This window comes from Thalassophryne amazonica, chromosome 4 (assembly GCF_902500255.1).
Source record: "Thalassophryne amazonica chromosome 4, fThaAma1.1, whole genome shotgun sequence".
Classification (NCBI taxonomy): Eukaryota; Metazoa; Chordata; class Actinopteri; order Batrachoidiformes; family Batrachoididae; genus Thalassophryne; species Thalassophryne amazonica.
Genome location: NC_047106.1, coordinates 144,861,087 through 144,884,171, shown reverse-complemented (window position 1 = coordinate 144,884,171; position 23,085 = coordinate 144,861,087). Strand labels below are relative to the sequence as shown.

Here is a 23,085-nt window from a genome sequence, read left to right as displayed (position 1 = left end):
AAGATGTGATTAAACCTGTGCCAAATCAACATGCAGATCCACCTGGATTTGCTGTGGCGACCCCGAGTACAAACAAGGGAGCAGCTGAATAAGGGACTTAATAACTTCAAAGCAAATCGCTGTTTTATATCAAATGACACCTCTTTCAATTTTCAATTCATTTCATTTATGAAGCACCAAATCACAACAAAGTTGCCTCAACGCGCTTCACACAAGTAAGGTCGAACCTTACTGACCCCCAGAGCAAGAACACAGGTGACAGTGGTAAGAAAAAAAAACTCCCTCTGATGATTTGAGGAAGAAACCTCAAGCAGAACAGACTCAAAGGGGTGACCCTCTGCTTGGGCCATGATACAAACATAAACTACAGAACAATTCACTAAACAAATATACAGGAAATGTTGGCGGTACATAGGACAGGAGGGTTACAGAAACAGACACACCCATCTCTGGATGGAGCTGCACCTCAAACAGAGAGAAAAAACAGAATCAGGCATCAGAAAGACAAGAAATACTGTATAATTTGTCAGCATTAAACAACAAGAAAACAGAAGAAATACTAAAGTAATTGCCAGCCACTAGCCCTAAACGTCACTAAAAGACCCAGAATTTAGGTAAAGTTGAGGCCGTGACACGCTCCGTTTACTAATAAAATGAATTAAAAGAGTAAAAAGCATAGTAACATACTATACCAGTATGCTAACCATACGATATGATACAATAAGAGAAAGCTCTGTGACCCGCAGACTTTTTATTCACCTTAGGGACACAAAATAGTCCTGCACCCTGAGAACACAAAGCCCAGGCCAGTACATAAGGTTTAATTAGGTCAGCTAAGTAGGAGGGTCCGTGAACAATTTTATAGGTTAGTAGCAGAACCTTAAAATCTGATCTCACTGGGACAGGAAGCCAGTGAAGAGACGCCAAAATGGGTGTAATGTGGTCAAACTTCCTGCTTCGTGTCAAAAGTCTGGCTGCAGCATTTTGAACCAGTTGGAGAGCCCTAATGCTGGACTGTGGTAAACCAGAAAATAGAACATTGCAGTAGTCCAATCTAGAAGAGATAAACACATGGATCAGGGTCTCAGCATCAGCCATAGACAGGATGGGACGAATCTTCACTATATTTCGCAGGTGGAAGAAAGCAGTCCTAGTAATATTTCTAATGTGGAGGCCAAAGGACAACGTAGGATCAAAAATTAACCCAAGGTTCCTCACTTTGTCAGTGTGATGTATGACACATGAGCCGAGGCTGAGCGTTAACTGGTCAGATTGATGCCGATGTCTCACTGGACCAAGAACCATCATTTCAGTCTTATCAGAGTCTAAAAGTAGGAAGTTTTAAAGTTGGAAGACATCCAACGTCTCACTGATGGAAAGCAATCTTCTAAGGATTTTATGTGGATGAGATTATCAGCAGCTATCAGCATATATAACTGAGTATCACCAGCATAGCAGTGAAAGGTACCTCTTTCCAAACATTGTAATACAGACAATAAACTACAACCACCCACAACCATTTTCCCCCAAAATGAGATGTCCTCTGTTCTTTATGAATTACAGTGAAGTTGATGCGCAGCCGGCTGCAAGACCGGAGCTCAGGGACCGTCTATAAATTACCACAGTGAAAGGATACGCTTTGATGAAAACTCAATAATGTCATATTTATGGTTTGTAGCGCCACCAAACTCACATTAATCAAATCAAATCAATTTTATTTATATAGCGCCAAATCACAACAAACAGTTGCCCCAAGGTGCTTTATATTGTAAGGCAAAGCCATACAATAATTACAGAAAAACCCCAACGGTCAAAACGACCCCCTGTGAGCAAGCACTTGGCTACAGTGGGAAGGAAAAACTCCCTCTTAACAGGAAGAAACCTCCCTTTTAACACATCAATGAGCTCCATCTGGTTGTACTACAGCACTTAGATTGGAAAAATGTACGATTATATCGTTTTGAATATTTTTTTATTGTAATGAATTTCAATAAAATCTCAATAGCTTTTTCTTAAAAGCTGGAGTTTATTGATATGTGATGTGAGTTTGGTGGCATGACAAGCTATCTTCCATTTAGGGTGGGATTTGAACCGAGGATCCTCTGGTCTCAAGCCCAACGCTAAATTTATATTTACATTTTCAGGCAGATCACAATCTAATACTTTAAACTGTTGCTTCTGTTTCGTGATCTGTCTTTATGACACCACAAACATGGTGCACGGCTGTCAGTCACACTGTTCACCATCATCAGCAACATCGAGTATCAGAAACTTTAATTAAAAATTAGACTGAACCAAATCCAGGAATTCACAGGAAACAGTAAAAGTGCATCTCAATTTTTTGCTTTGCATCGATTATCGTATCAGAGCCCTGAGGATGGCCAGTGCCAAATTCTGCCTAGGAAGGGGGTGGGCGGATGGATGAATGGGTGGCTAATATTATGCCCGCCCCTGAAAATATATTTCAGTAAAATGTTTGATTTCATCACAAATAAGTCACCCGTATAGCAGCAGATGCTAACAGAGCTGTTCCGCCTTGTGCGCAACTCTCGTACTGCAAACTGTCAAATTGACATCATCACGTGAATACTACAGATTTGAAGAAAGAAAGTTTGTGTGCATGTGTAAAAAATTAATTAATGAATTAAAAAAAATTCCCCATGCAAAACAAGTTGTTGTGGGTCATAGATTTATGGAAGTCGGGAAAAACCAGCAGACACTGATGATGTCATCAATGGTACGATGTAGAAACAAGGAGAAAAACCTCAAGAAAACTCATTATTTTTTCTTTTTATGATGTGTTGGGTCATGAAATGTATTTAATTTAGGGCGGGCATTGAAACAAATTTCATTAAAAAGGGTGCGGGTGCACACCTGGGGGGTGGGGGTGGGGGGTGTTCCAACACGCGGACACGGCTTTGATTTGTGTTACTTTCAGCTTAAACACAAACACCATCTTCAGATTCTACATTGTACAGTGGTTCTGGCAATGTTTTTTGTAAAGTTGAGCAGAATCAGGAAGAAAACCTTAAAGGTTCATCTGCTTTGTTTTGGCACTGGGCGTGGCACAGCCTTTCAGTCTCCAGAGTCCAACTCCCGCACTGCCTGGGTTTGGTTACTCAGTTTATACTTTGGGTGGATGTAGCGTGTCCCTCTCCAACATCCGCAGTGTTTGCCGCACTCCTGCCTCCACGCGGTGAAAGTGCAGCCTCTTCCAAAGATTCCATTGCTGCTGACGGCCCCATTCCAGATCCCTGAGGAACACCTGCCCAGATGATGGAGCACAATAATTCAGCATTCAAAACTCTTTGTGTCTGAAACAAACTGAGAAGCAGTTAGCTGATGTTCGGAGGACCTGGTCACAAGCAAGCTTAGCAGCTAAATATAATGGCTTCTGAAACTCAGCAGGGGACTTGTGACATTGGAGATGACTTTAAGGGTTCTGCTTTAATGGCAGATGCTAAATGGACCTGTGCTGAGGGTGCAAGCCCATTTGGGATGTGTCACAGCACACTTTAACCAGTTAAGAGGTGGGAAATACTGGCAAAACCAAGTAGTCTGTCCAAAAGTACAGGGTTTACTGTGGTCATCATTCTTGGGGATTGTGTTGTTTGAACATGACATCACATAATCAATCAATCAATCAACTTTTTTCTTATATAGTGCCAAATCACAACAAACAGTTGCCCCAAGGCGCTTTATATTGTAAGGCAAGGCCATACAATAATTAAGTAAAAACCCCAACGGTCAAAACGACCCCCTGTGAGCAAGCACTTGGCAACAGTGGGAAGGAAAAACTCCCTTTTAACAGGAAGAAACCTCCAGCAGAACCAGGCTCAGGGAGGGGCAGTCTTCTGCTGGGACTGGTTGGGGCTGAGGGAGAGAACCAGGAAAAAGACATGCTGTGAAGGGGAGCAGAGATCAATCACTAATGATTAAATGCAGAGTGGTGCATACAGAGCAAAAAGAGAAAGAAACACTCAGTGCATCATGGGAACCCCCCAGCAGTCTAAGTCTATAGCAGCATAACTAAGGGATGGTTCAGGGTCACCTGATCCAGCCCTAACTATAAGCTTTAGCAAAAGGAAAGTTTTAAGCCTAATCTTAAAAGTAGAGAGGGTGTCTGTCTCCCTGATCTGAATTGGGAGCTGGTTCCACAGGAGAGGAGCCTGAAAGCTGAAGGCTCTGCCTCCCATTCTACTCTTACAAACCCTAGGAACTACAAGTAAGCCTGCAGTCTGAGAGCGAAGCGCTCTATTGGGGTGATATGGTACTACGAGGTCCCTAAGATAAGATGGGACCTGATTATTCAAAACCTTATAAGTAAGAAGAAGAATTTTAAATTCTATTCTAGAATTAACAGGAAGCCAATGAAGGGAGGCCAACACGGGTGAGATATGCTCTCTCCTTCTAGTCCCCGTCAGTACTCTAGCTGCAGCATTTTGAATTAACTGAAGGCTTTTTAGGGAACTTTTAGGACAACCTGATAATAATGAATTACAATAGTCCAGAAATGCATGAATTAGTTTTTCAGCATCACTCTGAGACAAGACCTTTCTGATTTTAGAGATATTGCGTAAATGCAAAAAAGCAGTCCTACATATTTGTTTAATATGCGCTTTGAATGACATATCCTGATCAAAAATAACTCCAAGATTTCTCATAGTATTACTAGAGGTCAGGGTAATGCCATCCAGAGTAACGATCTGGTTAGACACCATGCTTCTAAGATTTGTGGGGCCAAGTACAATAACTTCAGTTTTATCTGAGTTTAAAAGCAGGAAATTAGAGGTCATCCATGTCTTTATGTCTGTAAGACAATCCTGCAGTTTAGCTAATTGGTGTGTGTCCTCTGGCTTCATGGATAGATAAAGCTGGGTATCATCTGCGTAACAATGAAAATTTAAGCAATACCGTCTAATAATACTGCCTAAGGGAAGCATGTATAAAGTGAATAAAATTGGTCCTAGCACAGAACCTTGTGGAACTCCATAATTAACTTTAGTCCGTGAAGAAGGTTCCCCATTTACATGAACAAACTGTAATCTATTAGACAAATATGATTCAAACCACCGCAGCGCAGTGCCTTTAATACCTATGGCATGCTCTAATCTCTGTAATAAAATTTTATGGTCAACAGTATCAAAAGCAGCACTGAGGTCTAACAGAACAAGCACAGAGATGAGTCCACTGTCCGAGGCCATAAGAAGATCATTTGTAACCTTCACTAATGCTGTTTCTGTACTATGATGAATTCTAAAACCTGACTGAAACTCTTCAAATAGACCATTCCTCTGCAGATGATCAGTTAGCTGTTTTACAACTACCCTTTCAAGAATCTTGAGAGAAAAGGAAGGTTGGAAATTGGCCTATAATTAGCTAAGATAGCTGGGTCAAGTGATGGCTTTTTAAGTAATGGTTTAATTACTGCCACCTTAAAGGCCTGTGGTACATAACCAACTAACAAAGATAGATTGATCATATTTAAGATTGAAGCATTAAATAATGGTAGGGCTTCCTTGAGCAGCCTGGTAGGAATGGGGTCCAATAAACATGCCGATGGTTTGGACGAAGCAACCAATGAAAATAACTCAGACAGAACAACCGGAGAGAAAGAGTCTAACCAAATACCGGCATCACTGAAAGCAGCCAAAGATAACGATACATCTTTGGGATGGTTATGAGTAATTTTTTCTCTAATAGTCAAAATTTTGTTAGCAAAGAAAGTCATGAAGTCATTACTAGTTAAAGTTAATGGAATACTCAGCTCAATAGAGCTCTGACTCTTTGTCAGCCTGGCTACAGTGCTGAAAAGAAACCTGGGGTTGTTCTTATTTTCTTCAATTAGTGATGAGTAGAAAGATGTCCTAGCTTTACGGAGGGCTTTTTTATAGAGCAACAAACTCTTTTTCCAGGCTAAGTGAAGATCTTCTAAATTAGTGAGACGCCATTTCCTCTCCAACTTACGGGTTATCTGCTTTAAGCTACGAGTTTGTGAGTTATACCACGGAGTCAGACACTTCTGATTTAAAGCTCTCTTTTTCAGAGGAGCTACAGCATCCAAAGTTGTCTTCAAAGAGGATATAAAACTATTGACAAGATACTCTATCTCCCTTACAGAGTTTAGGTAGCTACTCTGCACTGTGTTGGTATATGACATTAGAGAACATAACGAAGGAATCATATCCTTAAACCTAGTTACAGCGCTTTCTGAAAGACTTCTAGTGTAATGAAACTTATTCCCCACTGCAGGGTAGTCCATCAGGGTAAATGTAAATGTTATTAAAAAATGATCAGACAGAAGGGAGTTTTCAGGGAATACTGTTAAGTCTTCTATTTCCATACCATAAGTCAGAACAAGATCTAAGATATGATTAAAGTGGTGGGTGGACTCATTTACTTTTTGAGCAAAGCCGATAGAGTCTAATAATAGATTAAATGCAGTGTTGAGGCTGTCATTCTCAGCATCTGTGTGGATATTAAAATCGCCCACTATAATTATCTTATCTGAGCTAAGCACTAAGTCAGACAAAAGGTCTGAAAATTCACAGAGAAACTCTGGGAGTAGCAACCGTCCTGCCTGTCCTGTGTGTATTGTGGGGGTTGTTGTGTGTACCGTGCTGGTTGTTGTGTGTATTATTTGCTTGTTATGTGTATTGTTGGGGTTGTTGTGTGCACTGGTGGGTTATTGTGTGTTTTGTGGGGGTTATTGTGTGTTTTGTGGGGGTTGTTGTGTACAGTGGGGGTTGTTATGTGTATTCTTGGGTTGTAGCGTGTACAGTGGGGGTTGTTGTGTGTTTTGTGGGGGTTGTTGTGTACAGTGGGGGTTGTTATGTGTATTCTTGGGTTGTAGCGTGTACAGTGGGGGTTATTGTGTGTTTTGTGGGGGTTGTTGTGTACAGTGGGGGTTGTTATGTGTATTCTTGGGTTGTAGCGTGTACAGTGGGGGTTGTTGTGTGTATTGTGGGGGTTGTTGTGTGTATTGGTGGGTTGGTGTGTGTACAGTGTTGGTTGTTGTGTGTATTATTTGGTTCTTATATGTATTGTGGGGGTTGTTGTGTGTACTGTGGGAGTTGTGTGTATTGGTGGGTTGGTGTGTGCATTGTGGGCTTGTTGGCTTGTTATGTGTATCGTGGGGGTTGTTGGGTTGGTGTGTGTACAGTGTCGGTTGTTGTGTGTATTATTTGGTTGTTGTGTGTATTGTTGGGTTGCTGTGTGTATTGTGGAGGTAGTTGTGTGCATTGTTGGGTTGTTGTGTGTATTGTGGGAGTTATGTGTATTGTTGGGTTGTGTGCATTGTGGGCTTGTTGGGTTGTGTGTACTGTGGGAGTTGTCGTGTGTATTGTGGGGGTTGTTGTGTGTACTGTGGGAGTTGTCGTGTGTATTGTGGGGGTTGTTGTGTGTACTGTGGGAGTTGTCGTGTGTATTGTGGGGGTTGTTGTGTGTACTGTGGGAGTTGTCGTGTGTATTGTGGGGGTTGTTGTGTGTACTGTGGGAGTTGTCATGTGTATTGTGGGGGTTGTTGTGTGTACTGTGGGGGTTGTTGTGTGTATTGTGGGCTTGTTGGCTTGTTATGTGTATCGTGGGGGTTGTTGTGTGTACTGTGGGGGTTGCTGTGTGTATTGTTGGGGTTGCTGTGTGTATTGTTGGGGTAGTTGTGTGTACTGTGGGAGTTGTGTGTATTGGTGGGTTGGTGTGTGCATTGTGGGCTTGTTGTGTTGTGTGTACTGTGGGAGTTGTGTGTATTGGTGGGTTGGTGTGTGCATTGTGGGCTTGTTGGCTTGTTATGTGTATCGTGGGGGTTGTTGTGTGTATTGTTGGGTTGGTGTGTGTACAGTGTCGGTTGTTGTGTGTATTATTTGGTTGTTATGTGTATTGTTGGGTTGCTGTGTGTATTGAGGAGGTATTTTGTGTGCATTGTTGGGTTGTTGTGTGCATTGTGGGCTTGTGTGTATTGTGGGAGTTATGTGTATTGTGGGCTTGTTGGCTTGTTATGTGTATCGTGGGGGTTGTTGTGTGTATTGGTGGGTTGGTGTCTGTACCATGTCGTTTGTTGTGTGTATTATTTACTTGTTATGGCTAATTTTCTTAAATCCTCCAAACCGTGACTATCCAGGGTTGGGACCAGGAAGCAGAGTTGTAGTCTTACACACCTCTCTGCAGCTTCACTCCCCCTGCCATCCCCTCATTACCCCATCCCCGTAGAGACGGTGCCTGCTCCCAGACTACCAATAACCAGCAAAAATCTATTTAAGCATAAAAATTCAAAAAGAAAAAATAATATAGCACCTTCTACTGCACCACAGACTAAAACAGTTAAATGTGGTCTATTAAACATTAGGTCTCTCTCTTCTAAGTCCCTGTTGGTAAATGATATAATAATTGATCAACATATTGATTTATTCTGCCTAACAGAAACCTGGTTACAGCAGGATGAATATGTTAGTTTAAATGAGTCAACACCCCCGAGTCACACTAACTGTCAGAATGCTCGTAGCGCGGGCCGGGGCAGAGGATTAGCAGCAATCTTCCATTCCAGCTTATTAATTAATCAAAAACCCAGACAGAGCTTTAATTCATTTGAAAGCTTGTCTCTTAGTCTTGTCCATCCAAATTGGAAGTCCCAAAAACCAGTTTTATTTGTTATTATCTATCATCCACCTGGTCGTTACTGTGAGTTTCTCTGTGAATTTTCAGACCTTTTGTCTGACTTAGTGCTTAGCTCAGATAAGATAATTATAGTGGGCGATTTTAACATCCACACAGATGCTGAGAATGACAGCCTCAACACTGCATTTAATCTATTATTAGACTCTATCGGCTTTGCTCAAAAAGTAAATGAGTCCACCCACCACTTTAATCATATCTTAGATCTTGTTCTGACTTATGGTATGGAAATAGAAGACTTAACAGTATTCCCTGAAAACTCCCTTCTGTCTGATCATTTTTTAATAACATTTACATTTACTCTGATGGACTACCCAGCAGTAGGGAATAAGTTTCATTACACTAGAAGTCTTTCAGAAAGCGCTGTAACTAGGTTTAAGGATATGATTCCTTCTTTATGTTCTCTAATGCCATATAACAACACAGTGCAGAATAGCTACCTAAACTCTGTAAGGGAGATAGAGTATCTCGTCAATAGTTTTACATCCTCATTGAAGACAGCTTTGGATGCTGTAGCTCCTCTGAAAAAGAGAGCTTTAAATCAGAAGTGTCTGACTCCATGGTATAACTCTCAAACTCGTAGCTTAAAGCAGATAACCCGTAAGTTGGAGAGGAAATGGCGTCTCACTAATTTAGAAGATCTTCACTTAGCCTGGAAAAAGAGTCTGTTGCTCTATAAAAAAGCCCTCCGTAAAGCTAGGACATCTTTCTACTCATCACTAATTGAAGAAATAAGAACAACCCCAGGTTTCTTTTCAGCACTGTAGCCAGGCTGACAAAGAGTCAGAGCTCTATTGAGCTGAGTATTCCATTAACTTTAACTAGTAATGACTTCATGACTTCTTTGCTAACAAAATTTTAACTATTAGAGAAAAAATTACTCATAACCATCCCAAAGACGTATCGTTATCTTTGGCTGCTTTCAGTGATGCCGGTATTTGGTTAGACTCTTTCTCTCCGATTGTTCTGTCTGAGTTATTTTCATTAGTTACTTCATCCAAACCATCAACATGTTTATTAGACCCCATTCCTACCAGGCTGCTCAAGGAAGCCCTACCATTATTTAATGCTTCGATCTTAAATATGATCAATCTATCTTTGTTAGTTGGCTATGTACCACAGGCTTTTAAGGTGGCAGTAATTAAACCATTACTTAAAAAGCCATCACTTGACCCAGCCATCTTAGCTAATTATAGGCCAATCTCCAACCTTCCTTTTCTCTCAAAAATTCTTGAAAGGGTAGTTGTAAAACAGCTAACTGATCATCTGCAGAGGAATGGTCTATTTGAAGAGTTTCAGTCAGGTTTTAGAATTCATCATAGTACAGAAACAGCATTAGTGAAGGTTACAAATGATCTTCTTATGACCTCGGACAGTGGACTCATCTCTGTGCTTGTTCTGTTAGACCTCAGTGCTGCTTTTGATACTGTTGACCATAAAATTTTATTACAGAGATTAGAGCATGCCATAGGTATTAAAGGCACTGCGCTGCGGTGGTTTGAATCATATTTGTCTAATAGATTACAATTTGTTCATGTAAATGGGGAATCTTCTTCACAGACTAAAGTTAATTATGGAGTTCCACAAGGTTCTGTGCTAGGACCAATTTTATTCACTTTATATATGCTTCCCTTAGGCAGTATTATTAGACGGTATTGCTTAAATTTTCATTGTTACGCAGATGATACCCAGCTTTATCTATCCATGAAGCCAGACGACACACACCAATTAGCTAAACTGCAGGATTGTCTTACAGACATAAAGACATGGATGACCTCTAATTTCCTGCTTTTAAACTCAGATAAAACTGAAGTTATTGTACTTGGCCCCACAAATCTTAGAAACATGGTGTCTAACCAGATTCTTACTCTGGATGGCATTACCCTGACCTCTAGTAATACTGTGAGAAATCTTGGAGTCATTTTTGATCAGGATATGTCATTCAAAGCGCATATTAAACAAATATGTAGGACTGCTTTTTTGCATTTACGCAATATCTCTAAAATCAGAAAGGTCTTGTCTCAGAGTGATGCTGAAAAACTAATTCATGCATTTATTTCCTCTAGGCTGGACTATTGTAATTCATTATTATCAGGTTGTCCTAAAAGTTCCCTAAAAAGCCTTCAGTTAATTCAAAATGCTGCAGCTAGAGTGCTGACGGGGACTAGAAGGAGAGAGCATATCTCACCCATATTGGCCTCTCTTCATTGGCTTCCTGTTAATTCTAGAATAGAATTTAAAATTCTTCTTCTTACTTATAAGGTTTTGAATAATCAGGTCCCATCTTATCTTAGGGACCTCATAGTACCATATCACCCCAATAGAGCGCTTCGCTCTCAGACTGCAGGCTTACTTGTAGTTCCTAGGGTTTGTAAGAGTAGAATGGGAGGCAGAGCCTTCAGCTTTCAGGCTCCTCTCCTGTGGAACCAGCTCCCAATTCAGATCAGGGAGACAGACACCCTCTCTACTTTTAAGATTAGGCTTAAAACTTTCCTTTTTGCTAAAGCTTATAGTTAGGGCTGGATCAGGTGACCCTGAACCATCCCTTAGTTATGCTGCTATAGACGTAGACTGCTGGGGGGTTCCCATGATGCACTGTTTCTTTCTCTTTTTGCTCTGTATGCACCACTCTGCATTTAATCATTAGTGATCGATCTCTGCTCCCCTCCACAGCATGTCTTTTTCCTGGTTCTCTCCCTCAGCCCCAACCAGTCCCAGCAGAAGACTGCCCCTCCCTGAGCCTGGTTCTGCTGGAGGTTTCTTCCTGTTAAAAGGGAGTTTTTCCTTCCCACTGTAGCCAAGTGCTTGCTCACAGGGGGTCGTTTTGACCGTTGGGGTTTTACATCATTATTGTATGGCCTTGCCTTACAATATAAAGCGCCTTGGGGCAACTGTTTGTTGTGATTTGGCGCTATATAAAAAAAAAATTGATTGATTGATTGATTGATTGTGGGGGTTGTTGTGTGTATTGGTGGGTTGGTGTGTGTACCATGTCGGTTGTTGTGTGTATTATTTACTTGTTATGTGTATTGTGGGGGTTGTTGTGTGTATTGGTGGGTTGGTGTGTACCCTGTCAGTTGTTGTGTGTATTATTTGCTTGTTGTGTGTATTGTGGGGGTTGTGTGTACTGTGGCGGTTGTGTGTATTGTTGTGTGTATTGTGGGGGTTGTTGTGTGTACTGTGGCAGTTGTTGTGTGTACTGTGGCGGTTGTGTGTATTGTTGGGGTTGCTGGGTGTATTGTGGGGGTTATTGGCTTGTGTGTGCTGTGGGGGTTGTTGTGTGTATTCATGTCTTGCTATGTGTATCATGGGGGTTGTTGTGTGTATTGTTGGTTTGTTGTCTGCATTGTGGGCTTGCTGGCTTGTGTGTATTGTGGGGGTTGTTGTGTGCATTGTGGGCGTGTTGTCTGCATTGTGGGCTTGGTGGCTTGTGTGTATTGTGGGGGTTGTTGTGTGGATTGGTGGGGGTTGTTGTGTGTACCGTGTCAGTTGTTGTGTGTATTATTTACTTGTTATGTGTACTGTGGGGGTTGTTGTGTGTATTGGTGGGGGTTGTTGTGTGTACTGTGGGGGTTGTGTGTACTGTATGGGTTATGTGTACTGTGGGGGTTGTTGTGTGTATTGGTGGGGGTTGTTGTGTGTACTGTGGGGGTTGTGTGTACTGTATGGGTTATGTGTACTGTGGGGGTTGTTGTGTGTATTGGTGGGGGTTGTTATGTGTACTGTGGGGGTTGTTGTGTGTATTGGTGGGGGTTGTTGTGTGTACTGTGGGGGTTGTGTGTACTGTATGGGTTATGTGTACTGTGGGGGTTGTTGTGTGTATTGTTGGGTTGTTGGCTTGTTGTGTGCACTGTTTGGGTTCCTGTCTATGGTGCTAATGCTGAGACCCTGATCCACGTGTTTATCTCTTGATTGGACTACTGCAATGTTCTATTTTCTGGTTTACTGCAGTCCAGCAGGGGCAGTACAGTGGCTTAGTGGTTAGCACTGTTGCCTCACAGCTATAAGGTTATGGGTTCAATTCCCACTCGTGGCCTTTCTGTGTGGAGTTTGCATGTTCTCCCCGTGTTTGCTTGGGTTTGGATGTGGGTTTCCTCCCACATCCAAAGACATGCGGGTTAGGTGGATTGGAATCTTTAAATTTTCTGCAGGTGTGTCTGTGGGTGTGTCTGTGTTTGTCTATTTGTGGCCAAAGAGGTTATATATGAGAACTCGAGAATGCACTTGCACTGAGCCGTGTGCCAACAAGGAGGCGTGATCGCCATTAGTTAGTTATTGTTAGTGATTTACGTGCATAGAAGAAACAGGTGGAATATACCGGAAAGCTGCGCATGTTGGCAAAGCCACAAACGGAGGAACAAGGGAGACAATATTTCCTATAATATTTGGATGATAAACAGCTGTATGGGCAAAAAACAGCTCAAAGGAAGGAATTTTATTGTCATATGCACAGAAGAACATGTTCCCTGCACAATGAAATATGTCTACTGCATTTAACCCATCCTAATTGCCAGTAGGAGCAGAAGTCGCCATTAGGCGCTGTATGGCTGAAAAGGCTATGCATGCTTTTATCAGCTCCCGGATTGACTATTGCAATGCACTTTATGTTGGTATCACTCTAGGCTCCCTAAACCGACTCCAACCGGTCCAGAATGCTGCTGCTCGCCTGTTGACCAACACCAGGAAGCACAGCTACATCACTCCTGTACTTTACTCCCTGCACTGGCTTCCAGTCCGTTTTAGAGTTGATTTTAAAGTGTTAATGTTTGTTTTTAAAGCTGTAAATGGCATTGCACCTTCTTATTTATGTGACCTGTTAAAAACATACAACCCTGTCAGAGCACTTCGGTCTGCTGACCAAAACTTTCTAGAGGTTCCCAGGTCCAGGTCCAAACAATGGGGTGACCGTTCTTTTGCAGTAGCAGGTCCTAAGTTGTGGAATGCATTACCTCCTGAACTGAGGTCCATTAATAGTTTTCCTCTGTTTAAAGCTAAGTTAAAAACATACTTGTTCAGGGCAGCTTTTTGCACATAATTGCTTTGACACTTTTTCGTCTATTTTTATTCTATTTGGATGCTCTTATTATGCTTTTATGTGTGTTTAATGTAGTGTTTTTTTTATTTTTTCTTTAGTTGGTGCTATTGGAAAGCACTTTGGTTCAGTGAAAACTGTTGTAAAGTGCTATAGAAATAAAACTTGATTGATTGATTGGTATGTTTCCTGCCGTACCTGTGTCGCCCGATGACACAGACCATTAACTCTTCACTTATGTCTAGTCGATATTTTCCACTGCTGGACCAATGTCTAGTTAAAATACTTGTCGTTAGTGATTAAAATTGTTCAACAAGACTGGGGATTTTTTTAAATTTGCATTAAAATAATGAGATTATAATGACCCGCGCTGTGCCGCTCACAGTCACACCCACACACAGAGATGTGCACCCACACCACTGACTTCATGAATGAAACACAGTCAGTAAAGGATAATTGTGTAAAAATATAATATATATATATATAAAAGTATTGTGATGTTTTAGGAGCCGCGCTGCGCTGAACACAGCATCAGGACCCCTCGGCTTAGCAGCTTGAACAGCGCAGATCCGTGTAACTTTCAACACTAATATTTGGGAATGTGTGTGTGTTTAAAGTTTAAAACTTTCCTGACATAATTTAATGTTAATTCATTTTACTGGCTCGATATCCAGGTCAAAATAGCATTTTAACACATATTTTGCGAGCATTTTTCTGAGTGTGTTCAGTCGCAGATCTCCATTGAAAATGCATTAACATCCGGGTACTTCATCAATATTTTGCCGGTTAGGAGACGTCATGTCACTGTTCATGAAGGGACGTTTTCATTTAGTGTGCAGCATTGGGACTGCACTCTCTAGTTCTTATATACAGCTCTATGTTTGTGGCCCTATGACAGACCAGCGTCCTGTCCTGGGTGGACCCCTGCCTCATGCTCTATGACTGCTGGGGTATTAGTACTGTTGGGGTACTGCTGCCCTGTTCTGTGGAATGATCTAAGTCTAATGATCAGATTCTGTGAAGACTTTCAAGTCCAGACTTAATGGGCCTTTCACAATGAACACTTCATAAGCTTCAGCCTAATTTAGGTAAAGTTGAGGCTGCAGCACACTCCAATTACTAATAAATGAATAAAAAGAGTAAAAAGTACAGTAATGGGCCTTTCACATTGAACACTTCATAAGCTTCAGTCAATGCCTACCAACACTTTAACGCGTCTGACGCATGACATCAGACGCTTCGCTTCGGAAGCAGCAAAGGGGCAGAGATTGCTACGTCACACTCTGGCTGTTTCCACAACCTAAAAAAAGTTCAGCGATCACCATCTTGAATTTGCGTCGCCTGAACCACAAAAAGCTTTAAAAAACAGCAGTAGAACGATTCTCCATCACCCTGCTGGGAGAAGCTTTTTTTCAGCTACTTTTCAGAGTGACGCCGACCGAGGGAGGACCGACAACTTGGTGGGATATCGATCGAACCGTGACAGCGGGCCGACCCACATGGAGAAGCCGACCTTCAGGCATCATCACTGGACAGACCGAGGCAGGCAGCCGGGGTGATGGAACAAACCCACTCAGTCTGAAATCTACCACTTTTTGGATATATGTGAAGTCCCAGTTTGACCAACGGAGTTTAGTTCTGCAGCTTTACTGAGGTGAGAATAATGTAAAAATAAAACGTGACATTTACTGAACTGTGAAGGTTTAATGATCAGCTAAAGTTAGCTTAGCCTTTAGCACAGTTGATCTGAGTGAACGCTTTAATATGTAAATGCTTCAGTCTTTTTTATTTTTACCAAATAAAGTTACAACTTTTAATAACTTTTCGGGCATTTTTTTTCCATCGTTTTTTTCTGTTTTTTTTTTCCTTTTTTTTTATATATAAACTGTTAGGTGTTTCTTTATATTTAAAGAAATATTTTTATTTGTCCCAATCAGGAACATTTGCTGTGCAGACAACCAAACTTCCATTGATGAGCTGAACACCACGAAGTCCAGTCGAAAGAAAACATCTCTGATCTTCAGCAACACCACCAGAGTTCAAAGCTGCAGAAGAGACCTTCATCTGGTCCAGAGAATCCAGCAGAACATCACCTGCTTCTAAATAAAAGGCTCTTTAAACAGCAACTATTTTATTATTTTTAAAAAGCTGTTTTTTTATATTTTAACAATAAATGAACGGATCATTAAAAATGTCCACGAATCAAAGTCCAAAGACATTTTCACAGGTAGAAGCTCTCCACTTATTGTGCTCAAATTCATATTTTAGAAATGACTCTGTCCTGATAACAACATTAAAGCCAGTTACATATTTTGATGAAATTACAAGTTGAAATGACCATTAAAAACAATTCATCATGAGGTTTATGTCACAGAAATCCTACTTTACAATCACACTGCAGTCAGTGTTAAATTATTTCCTGCTGCATTTATAATAAACATTTGGATTTATTTACAGTGTCTGTTTTTCTGGTTGAAATAAGATATAAATAATCTACCATACTTTAAAAAAATGTACAACCCCTGGCAAAAATGATGGAATCACCGGCCTCAGAGGATGTTCATTCAGTTGTTTAATTTTGTAGAAAAAAAGCAGATCACAGACATGACACAAAACTAAAGTCATTTCAAATGGAAACTTTCTGGCTTTAAGAAACACTATAAGAAATCAGGAAAAATAATTGTGGCAGTTAGTAACGGTTACTTTTTTAGACCAAGCAGAGGGAAAAAAATATGGAATCACTCAATTCTGAGGAAAAAATTATGGAATCACCCTGTAAATTTTCATCCCCAAAACTAACACCTGCATCAAATCAGATCTGCTCATTGACATTGACCCTATGTGTCTTTTTGCAAGGAATGTTTTTGCAGTTTTTGCTCTATGGCAAGATGCATTATCATCTTGAAAAATGATTTCATCATCCCCAAACATCCTTTCAATTGTCCAAAATATCAACATAAACTTGTGCATTTATTGATGATGTAATGACAGCCATCTCCCCAGTGCCTTTACCTGACATGCAGCCCCATATCATCAATGACTGTGGAAATTTACATGTTCTCTTCAGGCAGTCATCTTTATAAATCTCATTGGAACGGCACCAAACAAAAGTTCTGATCTGATATGATGCAGGTGTTAGTTTTGGGGATGAAAATTTACAGGGTGATTCCATAATTTATTCCTCAGAATTGAGTGAGTCCATATTTTTTCCCTCTGCTTGGTCTAAAAAAGTAACCATTACTGACTGCCACAATCTTTTTTCTTGATTTCTTATAGTGTTTCTTAAAGCCAGAAAGTTGCCATTTGAAATGACTTTAGTTTTGTGTCATGTCTGTGATCTGCTTTTTTTCTACAAAATTAAACAACTGAATGAACATCCTCCGAGGCCGGTGATTCCATAATTTTTGCCAGGGGTTGTACAAATTTCCATGTTATTTTATTTGTGTAAAAATAAATGTCTGAGGTTCCTTATGTTAAACAAGAAATGATCTAATCTGAAATAACAGGTGATTTTAATTTACAGATGAAAGGTTTCTAAAGAACCATTTATTGATTTATTTAGCTATTTTAATTACAAGTGTTCTAAACTTTTTTAAACAGTAATCAAATTTTGAGGTAACAAACAACAACAAAATATTTCCAAGGATTTTTCTTCAGAAAACTGCTCTATAAATGAGCAGTCCTGTGACATGTTTCTGTTTTGTACATAAGACACACTTATTTTCCCTTTCGTATGGCAAGCATACTGGTATAGTATGTTATGGGCCTTTCACACTGAAACGTGTCAGAAGCGTCAAAGCATCAAGAATTGGTCTAAAAAGCATTATTTTCAATGAGATGTTGTTTTTTAGAGGCGTCAGAAGTGTTGCGTCAAAAGCCGAGCTAAAGCGATGCTCCTGATGGGAGCGCGCATTCCTGCTTGTCGGCAGGCTGACGCGGTCAAAGTTCAACCCAATCCAACTTTCGACACTCTGAGCTGTGACGTACCTTTGCGCTGTCCAATAGGAACGACGTGTTGGGCCAAAACATGGAAGACTAGTGGCAGAAAGCACTGATCTGTATAAAATGGAAACGTCACAGGACTGCTCATTTATAGAGCAGTTTTCAGAAGAAAAATCCTTGGAAATGTTTTGTTGTTGCTGTTTACCTCAAAATTTCTGATTACTGTTAAAAAAAGTTTAGAACACTTGTAATTAAATAGCTAAATATATCAATAAATGGTTCTTTAGAAACCTTTCATCTGTAAATTAAAACCACCTGTTATTTCAGATTAGATAATTTCTTGTTTAACATAAGGAACCTCAGACATTTATTTTTAGACAAATAAAATAACATGGAAACTTGTATATTTTTAAAGTCTGGTAGATTATTTATATCTCATTTCAACCAGAAAAACAAACACTAAATAAATACAAGTGTTTATTATAAATGCAGCAGGAAATAATTTAACAATGACTGCAGTGTGATTGTAAAGTAGGATTTCTGTGACATAAACCTCATGATGAATTTTTTTTTTTTAATGGTCATTTCAACTTGTAATTTTTTCTTTCGACTGGACTTCGTGGTGTTCAGCTCATCAATGGAAGTTTGGTTGTCTGCACAGCAAATGTTCCCGATTGGGACAAATAAAAATATTTCTTTAAATATAAAGAAAAACTAAACAGTTTATATATATATAAAAAAACGATGAAAAAAAAATGCCCGAAAAAAAAAAGAAAAGAAGTTATTTAAAGTTGAGCTTTTGTGGTGTCTGAAAAAAGCTGTAGCTTTATTTGGTAAAAATAAAAAAGACTGAACCATCTACAAATTAAAGCGTTCACTCAGATCAACTGTGCTAAAGGCTAAGCTAACGTTAGCCGATCATTAAAACTTCACAGTTCAGTAAATGTCACATTTTATTTTTACATTATTCTCACCTCAGTAAAGCTGCAGAACTAAACTCTGTTGGTCAAACTGGGACTTCACATATATCCAAAAAGTGGTAGATTTCAGACTGAGTGGGTTTGTTCCATCACCCCGGCTGCCTGCCTCGGTCTGTCCAGTGATGATGCCTGAAGGTCGGCTTCTCCGTGCGGGTCGGCCCGCTGTCACGGTTCGATCGATATCCCACCAAGTCGTCGGTCCTCCCTCGGTCGACGTCGCTCCGAAAAGTAGCTGAAAAAAAGCTTCTCCCAGCAGGGTGATGGAGAATCGTTCTACTGCTGTTTTTAAAGCTTTTGTGGTTCAGGCGACCGAAGTTCAAGATGGCGATCACTGAACTTTTTTTAGGTTGTGGAAACAGCCAGAGTGTGACGTAGCAATCTCTGCCCCTTTGCCGATTCTGAAATGAAGCATCTGACGTCACACGTCAGACGCGTTAAAGTGTTGGTAGGCATTGACTGAAGCTTATGAAGTGTTCATTGTGAAAGGCCCATTACTGTACTTTTTACTCTTTTTATTCATTTTATTAGTAATTGGAGTGTGCTGCAGCCTCAACTTTACCTAAATTCTGGGTCTTTTAGTGAAGTTTAGGGCTAGTGGCCGGCGATCACCTTAGTATTTCTTCTGTTTTTCTTGTTGTTTAATGCTGACAAATTATACTGTATTTCTTGTCTTTCTGATGCCTTATTGTGTTTTTTCTCTCTGTTTAAGGTGCAGCTCCATTGTGCTGGAGATCCTCCTGTCCTGTGCACCAACTGCATTTCTTGTATATTTGTTCTGTGAATTGTTCTGTAATTTATGTCTGTATCATGGCCCAAGCAGAGGGTCGCCCTTTTGAGTCTGGTCTGCTTGAGGTTTCTTCCTCAGAGGTAGTTTTTCTTACCACGGTTGCTCTGGGGGTTGGTAAGGTTAGACCTTAGCTGTGTGAAGCGCATTGAGGCAACTCTGTTGTGATTTGGCGCTATATAAAGGAAAATAAATTGTAAAAAAAAAAAAAAGAATAGAATTGTGTGCATTGTTGGCTTGTTGTGTGTATCGTCGGGGTTGTGTGCATTGTCTGCGTTGCTGTGTGCATTGTGGGCTTTGTATGTATTGTTGGGGGTTTTTTGTGTGCATTATTGGGATTGTTGTGTGTATTGTTGGGGGTTGCTGTGTGTATTGTTGGGGAATGCTGTGTGTATTGTAGGGGTTGTTGTGTGTATTGTAGGGGTTGTTGTGTGTATTGTTGGGGAATGCTGTGTGTATTGTAGGGGTTGTTGTGTGTATTGTTGGAGATTGTTGTGTGTATTGTAGGGGTTGTTGTGTGTATTGTAGGGGTCGCTGTGTGTATTGTTGGGGTCATTGTGTGTATTGTTGGGGTCATTGTGTGTATTGTTGGGGTCATTGTGTGTATTGTTGGGGTCAGTGTGTGTATTGCTGGTTGTTGTGTGTATTGTTGGTTGTTGTGTGTATTGTTGGGGGTTGTTGTGTGTATTGGTGGGGTTGTGGTGTGTATTGTTGGTTGTTGTGTGTATTGTTGGGGGTTGTTGTGTGTATTGGTGGGGTTGTGGTGTGTATTGTTGGTTGTTGTGTGTATTGTTGGGGTCATTGTGTGTATTGTTGGGGTCAGCGTGTGTATTGCTGGTTGTTGTGTGTATTGTTGGTTGTTGTGTGTATTGTTGGGGGTTGTTGTGTGTATTGGTGGGGTTGTGGTGTGTATTGTTGGTTGTTGTGTGTATTGTTGGGGGTTGTTGTGTGTATTGGTGGGGTTGTGGTGTGTATTGTTGGTTGTTGTGTGTATTGTTGGGGAATGCTGTGTGTATTGTTGGGGAATGCTGTGTGTATTGTTGGGGGTTGCTGTGTGTATTGTTGGGGTCATTGTGTGTATTGTTGGGGTCAGTGTGTGTATTGCTGGTTGTTGTGTGTATTGCTGGTTGTTGTGTGTATTGGTGGGGTTGTGGTGTGTATTGTTGGTTGTGTGTATTGTTGGTTGTGTGTATTGTTGGTTGTTGTGTGTATTGTTGGTTGTTGTGTGTATTGTTGGTTGTTGTGTGTATTGTTGGTTGTTGTGTGTATTGTTGGTTGTGTGTATTGTTGGTTGTGTGTATTGTTGGTTGTTGTGTGTATTGTTGGCTGTTGTGTGTATTGCTGGTTGTTGTGTGTATTGGTGGGGTTGTGGTGTGTATTGTTGGTTGTGTGTATTGTTGGTTGTGTGTATTGTTGGTTGTTGTGTGTATTGTTGGCTGTTGTGTGTATTGCTGGTTGTTGTGTGTACTGTTGGGGGTTGTTGTGTGTATTGGTGGGGTTGTGGTGTGTATTGGTGGGGGTTGTTGTGTGTACTGTTGGTTGTTGTGTGTATTGTTGGTTGTTGTGTGTATTGTTGGGGGTTGTTGTGTGTACTGTTGGTTGTTGTGTGTATTGTTGGTTGTTGTGTGTATTGTTGGGGGTTGTGGTGTGTATTGGTGGGGGTTGTTGTGTGTACTGTTGGTTGTTGTGTGTATTGTTGGTTGTTGTGTGTATTGTTGGGGGTTGTTGTGTGTATTGTTGGCTGTGTGTATTGTTGGTTGTTGTGTGTATTGTTGGGGGTTGTTGTGTGTATTGTTGGTTGTGTGTATTGTTGGTTGTTGTGTGTATTGTTGGGGGTTGTTGTGTGTATTGGTGGGGTTGTGGTGTGTATTGTTGGTTGTGTGTATTGTTGGGGGTTGTGGTGTGTATTGTTGGCTGTGTGTATTGTTGGTTGTTGTGTGTATTGTTGGGGGTTGTTGTGTGTATTGTTGGTTGTGTGTATTGTTGGTTGTTGTGTGTATTGTTGGGGGTTGTTGTGTGTATTGGTGGGGTTGTGGTGTGTATTGTTGGTTGTGTGTATTGTTGGGGGTTGTGGTGTGTATTGTTGGTTGTGTGTATTGTTGGTTGTGTGTATTGTTGGGGGTTGTGTGTATTGTTGGTTGTGTGTATTGTTGGTTGTTGTGTGTATTGTTGGTTGTGTGTATTGCTGGTTGTTGTGTGTATTGTTGGGGGTTGCGGTGTGTATTGTTGGGGTCAATCAATCAATCAATTAATCATTTTTTTTTTATATAGCGCCAAATCACAACAAACAGTTGCCCCAAGATGCTTTATATTGTAAGGCAAGGCCATACAATAATTATGTAAAACCCCAACGGTCAAAACGACCCCCTGTGAGCAAGTACTTGGCTACAGTGGGAAGGAAAAACTCCCTTTTAACAGGAAGAAACCTCCAGCAGAACCAGGCTCAGGGAGGGGCAGTCTTCTGCTGGGACTGGTTGGGGCTGAGGGAGAGAACCAGGAAAAAGACATGCTGCGGAGGGGAGCAGAGATCAATCACTAATGATTAAATGCAGAGTGGTGCATACAGAGCAAAAAGAGAAATAAACAGTGCATCATGGGAACCCCCCAGCAGTCTACGTCTATAGCAGCATAACTAAGGGATGGTTCAGGGTCACCTGATCCAGCCCTAACTATAAGCTTTAGCAAAAAGGAAAGTTTTAAGCCTAATCTTAAAAGTAGAGAGGGTGTCTGTCTCCCTGATCTGAATTGGGAGCTGGTTCCACAGGAGAGGAGCCTGAAAGCTGAAGGCTCTGCCTCCCATTCTACTCTTACAAACCCTAGGAACTACAAGTAAGCCTGCAGTCTGAGAGCGAAGCGCTCTATTGGGGTGATATGGTACTACGAGGTCCCTAAGATAAGATGGGACCTGATTATTCAAAACCTTATAAGTAAGAAGAATTTTAAATTCTATTCTAGAATTAACAGGAAGCCAATGAAGAGAGGCCAATATGGGTGAGATATGCTCTCTCCTTCTAGTCCCCGTCAGTACTCTAGCTGCAGCATTTTGAATTAACTGAAGGCTTTTTAGGGAACTTTTAGGACAACCTGATAATAATGAATTACAATAGTCCAGCCTAGAGGAAATAAATGCATGAATTAGTTTTTCAGCATCACTCTGAGACAAGACCTTTCTGATTTTAGAGATATTGCATAAATGCAAAAAAGCAGTCCTACATATTTGTTTAATATGCGCTTTGAATGACATATCCTGATCAAAAATGACTCCAAGATTTCTCACAGTATTACTAGAGGTCAGGGTAATGCCATCCAGAGTAAGGATCTGGTTAGACACCATGTTTCACCATGATGAATTCTAAAACCTGACTGAAACTCTTCAAATAGACCATTCCTCTGCAGGTGATCAGTTAGCTGTTTTACAACTACCCTTTCAAGAATTTTTGAGAGAAAAGGAAGGTTGGAGATTGGCCTATAATTAGCTAAGATAGCTGGGTCAAGTGATGGCTTTTTAAGTAATGGTTTAATTACTGCCACCTTAAAAGCCTGTGGTACATAGCCAACTAACAAAGATAGATTGATCATATTTAAGATCGAAGCATTAAATAATGGTAGGGCTTCCTTGAGCAGGCTGGTAGGAATGGGGTCTAATAAACATGTTGATGGTTTGGATGAAGTAACTAATG

General features: G+C 40.7%; 1 protein-coding gene across 1 annotated transcript in view; it reads right to left on the bottom strand.

Moving 5' to 3' along the window:
* Positions 1-2,257: 2,257 nt before the first annotated feature.
* Positions 2,258-23,085, bottom strand: part of nlrx1 (NLR family member X1) — a 234,195-nt gene continuing 213,367 nt past the window's right edge. Inside the window, exon 11 of the mRNA XM_034168712.1 lies at positions 2,258-3,265. Within this exon, the coding sequence (XP_034024603.1) occupies positions 3,125-3,265 (141 nt within the window). The 3' untranslated portion in view covers positions 2,258-3,124. The remainder of the gene's footprint in view (positions 3,266-23,085) is intronic.